Source organism: Trematomus bernacchii, unplaced genomic scaffold, assembly GCF_902827165.1.
Source record: "Trematomus bernacchii unplaced genomic scaffold, fTreBer1.1, whole genome shotgun sequence".
Classification (NCBI taxonomy): Eukaryota; Metazoa; Chordata; class Actinopteri; order Perciformes; family Nototheniidae; genus Trematomus; species Trematomus bernacchii.
Genome location: NW_022987394.1, coordinates 383,809 through 390,000, shown reverse-complemented (window position 1 = coordinate 390,000; position 6,192 = coordinate 383,809). Strand labels below are relative to the sequence as shown.

Here is a 6,192-nt window from a genome sequence, read left to right as displayed (position 1 = left end):
GTGTGTTGTGTGTGTGTGTGTGTGTGTGTGTGTGTGTGTGTGTGTGTGTGTGTGTGTGTGTGTGTGTGTGTGTGTGTGTGTGTGTGTGGGTGTCAGTGCTGAAGGACCTGGTTCTGATCCCGGTTCACACCAAACCTGATGACTCTCTGAAGGAACTGGACGAGCTGCACGACGTGGTCGACTCCATCAGGGAGAAGTGGGGAACTGATGTGAGTTTGATTTTGTTAGAAAAATATCACTCGTCCCCGGCTTGAGCTTCAATCTCAGGATCCATGTATTTGTGATCCTCTCCAGAATGGAAGTAGTCATCACATACAGAGCATCAACTAGTTCCTGAACAGTGTCCTTCACATGCTGATATCCAAGAGAGGGAGTTACACAGTCACAAGATGGAGGAATAGAAAGCAGTATTCAATGTTTACTTCAGATTAGCTCCACGTCAGAAATGAGCATGCTTGTCATATGTCTATCTCCATAGAGGCTGAATCATCATGTTAATCACATAGCTATCATATGCCTCAAACAGTCCTGATGCTCTTCTAGGTAATCATACATCCTGTCATGTTCACAGCTACAGTTGGGATACCTTTGTTATCATGTTACTCTCATATTGGAAGAGGACATTCAGGATGTTCACAGCAATATTAAACTCTGAGAGAAAGTGCCACGTACATTTCAATATTACAGGATGTTCGTTGTGTTCATAACTCTAAATTTACACTCAGAGGAGTATTTTTTGTACCTCTTTTGCATAATTTAAATGAAATTTAAAACCCCCGGTTTTATCATTATTTTGCAGCAAACATTGTCTCAAAATTATTTTAGAAGAATTAGCTAATATACCAGGATATTACCATTTTAATTTTCTGTTAAACCTTAGTCATTATGAAGAATACAGGGGAGTTTTCCTTCTGTACGGCAGATGTTTCAAGTCTGCTGTCTGACATTTCAGCCTTTAAACACTTTATGGTTGTTTTGCATTTGAATGATTAAAGATATGTAAATGCAGCTCTCGCTGTGATAAAAAGTGAAAGACTGTTGTTTGTTTTAGTTTTCCTTAATCAGAAGGAGATTTGTTAATTTTTAACAGGTGGATAGTTTAGTTGTACTTTAGTACATTTCACCTACTATTACTTTACTGGAGTATTTCTAATTTCTGATGCTTTTTACTTCTGACCTCTACATCTAAAAATATTTTATCATAATACAAAATGATTTTAGTTAACTAGATTTATTTGACAATTAGTAACTTCTTACATTTTACATGTTTATACTATATGATGCAGCGCTGTACTAGAAGAGGTTATATAATTGGCTCATTATCCACATACTACAACATTAAAACGTATTTGTGAGGTTAAAAAAATAACAATAATATAACGTTCTGTGGTAATATTATACAATATTTCTGCAAAATTAGTACTTTTACGTTTGATACTTTAAGTACTGATAAAATACTGTTTATGATGTTGTCATTTCTTCTGCAGAACATTATGATTCTGGGAGATTTTAATGCCGATGGACGTTATCTCTCCAAGAAGAAGAAGGACACGATCCGTATCTCCTCCGCTCCTTATCATTGGCTGATAGACGATGATGTCGACACCACGAGTAGCAACAATAATGACCACACCTACGACAGGTAATACACATTTCGTTATCACAGTTTATTCCAAGTTTTTGTGTATGTTAAAAAAAGTCATTTTTTCCCACACAACACAATGATATGTTTTCATTGACATCTTGCTGTGTAGCCCTGTATTACAAGATACACTGCAAAAATTGAACAGGGACTTTAATGAAATGTATTATGTCCACAGATAACACATATTTGTATAAGGTTAGTTGAAAGCAATAATATTAAGTAGAACCTATTGTTTTTTTATTTGAACTTAATCTTATTGTTTTCAAGTAACCTAATACAATTATGTGTTATCGGTTTACATAATATATTTGTTTAAGTCAACGTTTACATTTTTTTTCAGTGTAGGTAGATGTTTTTGAACTGGGTTGGCAGTCTTAAAGACACAGCTCCAAGTTAACCAGATACAACACACACACCTTTCATTCAGACTTTGTAGACTGTTGCCGTGAAGGTAAGGTACGTTTATTTATCTAGCACATTTTCAGACACAGAGGCAATTCAAAGTGAATAACATCAACATTAACACACAATAGGAAGACAAACGAAAAAAAACACAATAAATAAACACAATGGAATAACAGATTCATATAAACCATGCATAAAAGAGATACAGAATAGTTTAAAAACAACATTGTAAATACAATAGGTGCTGCAAGAAGTGTAGGGATACAACAAGTTAGATTACCTCTGGGTAAGCAGCTGTACAAAGTGTTAAAGAGAACATGAAACTCTGTTATGTTTGAATCCTTGTCCGTGCAGAAAAGCTTTTTTAATATCCAAAGACAATCTCTGGACTTGAATCTTGATATTCCACCACACACAGGATCGTGGTGTTCGGGGAGAGCATGCTAAAAGCCATTGTAACCGGATCAGCCAAACCCTTCAACTTCCAGAGAGAGTTCCACCTGACGGACGAAGAAGTGAGACTCATCGACAGATTACTGAGATTACAGATTACTGAGCATGGTGGTTATTAAACCTTTACTTCTGTCCCAGACTCTGAGTGTCAGTGATCACTACCCCGTGGAGGTGGAGCTGAAGCAGAAAGCAGCGAGAAAAAGGAAAAGAAAGGCACCACCCGCCAAAGGACAAACTCACAAGAAAGGTAACGTTTGTTTTATTGACATCAGTGCCTTTTGGATATTGTATTTTTTTATGTGTAACAGTCTTTGTTTTAGGTCTGACGTGACTTTGCAATCACAGTGTTTACATATCTTCTTCTTAGACGTCATAAAAATGCATTTCCTTTGGTGTTAAAATACTTTTTTTTAAACTGTCTTCTCTTTCATTTCTAAATGAACCGTTACAGGACCACAGAAGAAGAAGGCAAAGCTGGTGGCACCACAGAAGAAGAAGGCAAAGCTGGTGGCACCACAGAAGAAGAAGAAGGCAGATCCGGTAGCACCACAGAAGAAGAAGAAGGCAGATCCGGTAGCACCACAGAAGAAGAAGAAGAAGCCATCGAACACACCGACCAAGAGGAGACGTTTAGACAAATGAACAACAAATAGACTTTCAGACATCATTTTAAATATTCTTCACATTTAAATAACCTCACTGAGGAAGAAAGACTCCATCTACTCAAAAATGTGATTTCATTATTTCTCTGATGTGTTTTAGCTTCCCTGTGCAGAAAGCTTAGTTAGACTTTTTGGTGGTGGAGGCCAAACACGGAGCAAAAAGAGAGAACATTTGACTTGGACAAAAAGACTTCTAATGAATGATTGTCTTGCTCTGTAACTGCTCGATGAAGATATAAGAAACTAGTCATATCAACTTAAAATGTGATTATATGTCAGTGTTTATGTCTTAGCCCTCCACCAAGTCCAACCCTACCAAAGCTCAATTCAATCATTCATGTGCAATATCATATTTCGATGTAACTATTGATATGATCTATTTAAGTTTTTACCTGTTTATGATATCATGCCTTTAGTTTGACTTGTAGTTGCACTGTTCCTTTAATGCTGTAACACTGCACATTACCCCACTGTGGAATAATAAAAGATGATCTTATCTCAAAGTTTGTTCTGATTGTTTCTAAGTGATTAGCAGGAGTTGAATTCGCCACAGAGGTCTCTCCATCTCCACAACAAACAGACCTGGTGATCAAAACCCCGTAAAAACAGTGAATGAAGAAGTTTGACGTTAGAAAACTGAGTTTCTTCTGCATGCTGTTCGGCTGTCGCTAACTTTAGCTCAGCTTGTTTCTCGGATATCTTCAGATCCAGACGTCCCATCACTGAAAACCTTCAGCAGAATAAAACATAGAGTTAAAAAGCACCAAGATGTAAAAAGTGTAAGGTAAAAAGGTGAATAAAAAGACTTTTACTGAAGTACAAGATCTGAGTACTTCTACTTTTACTCAAGTACAAGATCTGAGTACTTCTACTTTTACTCAAGTACAAGATCTGAGTACTTCTACTTTTACTCAAGTACAAGATCTGAGTACTTCTACTTTTACTCAAGTACAAGATCTGAGTACTTCTACTTTTACTCAAGTACAAGATCTGAGTACTTCTACTTTTACTCAAGTACAAGATCTGAGTACTTCTACTTTTACTCAAGTACAAGATCTGAGTACTTCTACTTTTACTCAAGTACAGGATCTGAGTACTTCTACTTTTACTCAAGTACAAGATCTGAGTACTTCTACTTTTACTCAAGTACAAGATCTGAGTACTTCTACTTTTACTGAAGTACAAGATCTGAGTACTTCTACTTTTACTCAAGTACAAGATCTGAGTACTTCTACTTTTACTCAAGTACAAGATCTGAGTACTTCTACTTTTACTCAAGTACAGGATCTGAGTACTTCTACTTTTACTGAAGTACAAGATCTGAGTACTTCTACTTTTACTCAAGTACAAGATCTGAGTGCTTCTACTTTTACTCAAGTACAAGATCTGAGTGCTTCTACTCAAGAACAAGATCTGAGTACTTCTACTTTTACTGAAGTACAAGATCTGAGTACTTCTACTTTTACTCAAGTACAAGATCTGAGTACTTCTACTTTTACTCAAGAACAAGATCTGAGTGCTTCTACTCAAGAACAAGATCTGAGTACTTCTACTTTTACTCAAGTACAAGATCTGAGTACTTCTACTTTTACTCAAGTACAGGATCTGAGTACTTCTACTTTTACTCAAGTACAAGATCTGAGTACTTCTACTTTTACTCAAGTACAAGATCTGAGTACTTCTACTTTTACTCAAGTACAGGATCTGAGTACTTCTACTTTTACTGAAGTACAAGATCTGAGTACTTCTACTTTTACTCAAGTACAAGATCTGAGTACTTCTACTTTTACTCAAGTACAAGATCTGAGTACTTCTACTTTTACTCAAGTACAATATCTGAGTACTTCTACTTTTACTCAAGTACAAGATCTGAGTACTTCTACTTTTACTCAAGTACAAGATCTGAGTACTTCTACTTTTACTCAAGTACAGGATCTGAGTACTTCTACTTTTACTCAAGTACAAGATCTGAGTACTTCTACTTTTACTCAAGTACAAGATCTGAGTACTTCTACTTTTACTCAAGTACAGGATCTGAGTACTTCTACTTTTACTGAAGTACAAGATCTGAGTACTTCTACTTTTACTCAAGTACAAGATCTGAGTACTTCTACTTTTACTCAAGTACAAGATCTGAGTACTTCTACTTTTACTCAAGTACAGGATCTGAGTACTTCTACTTTTACTCAAGTACAAGATCTGAGTACTTCTACTTTTACTCAAGTACAAGATCTGAGTACTTCTACTTTTACTCAAGTACAGGATCTGAGTACTTCTACTTTTACTGAAGTACAAGATCTGAGTACTTCTACTTTTACTCAAGTACAAGATCTGAGTACTTCTACTTTTACTCAAGTACAAGATCTGAGTACTTCTACTTTTACTCAAGTACAAGATCTGAGTGCTTCTACTCAAGAACAGGATCTGAGTACTTCTACTTTTACTCAAGTACAAGATCTGAGTACTTCTACTTTTACTCAAGTACAAGATCTGAGTACTTCTACTTTTACTCAAGTACAGGATCTGAGTACTTCTACTTTTACTGAAGTACAAGATCTGAGTACTTCTACTTTTACTCAAGTACAAGATCTGAGTACTTCTACTTTTACTCAAGTACAAGATCTGAGTACTTCTACTTTTACTCAAGTACAAGATCTGAGTACTTCTACTTTTACTCAAGTACAAGATCTGAGTACTTCTACTTTTACTCAAGTACAGGATCTGAGTACTTCTACTTTTACTCAAGTACAAGATCTGAGTACTTCTACTTTTACTCAAGTACAAGATCTGAGTACTTCTACTTTTACTCAAGTACAGGATCTGAGTACTTCTACTTTTACTCAAGTACAGGATCTGAGTACTTCTACTTTTACTCAAGTACAACATCTGAGTACTTCTACTCAAGAACAAGATCTGAGTACTTCTACTTTTACTCAAGTACAAGATCTGAGTACTTCTACTTTTACTCAAGAACAAGATCTGAGTGCTTCTACTCAAGAACAAGATCTGAGTACTTCTACTTTTACT

General features: G+C 35.9%; 1 protein-coding gene across 1 annotated transcript in view; it reads left to right on the top strand.

Annotated features, from left to right (window-relative positions):
• dnase1l4.2 (deoxyribonuclease 1 like 4, tandem duplicate 2) overlaps window positions 1-3,672 on the top strand; it is a 7,324-nt gene extending 3,652 nt beyond the window's left edge. Inside the window, exons 6-10 of the mRNA XM_034134951.1 lie at window positions 97-209; window positions 1,488-1,642; window positions 2,469-2,565; window positions 2,642-2,750; window positions 2,955-3,672. Of these exons, the coding sequence (XP_033990842.1) occupies window positions 97-209; window positions 1,488-1,642; window positions 2,469-2,565; window positions 2,642-2,750; window positions 2,955-3,145 (665 nt within the window). The 3' untranslated portion in view covers window positions 3,146-3,672. The remainder of the gene's footprint in view (window positions 1-96; window positions 210-1,487; window positions 1,643-2,468; window positions 2,566-2,641; window positions 2,751-2,954) is intronic.
• Window positions 3,673-6,192: the final 2,520 nt, after the last annotated feature.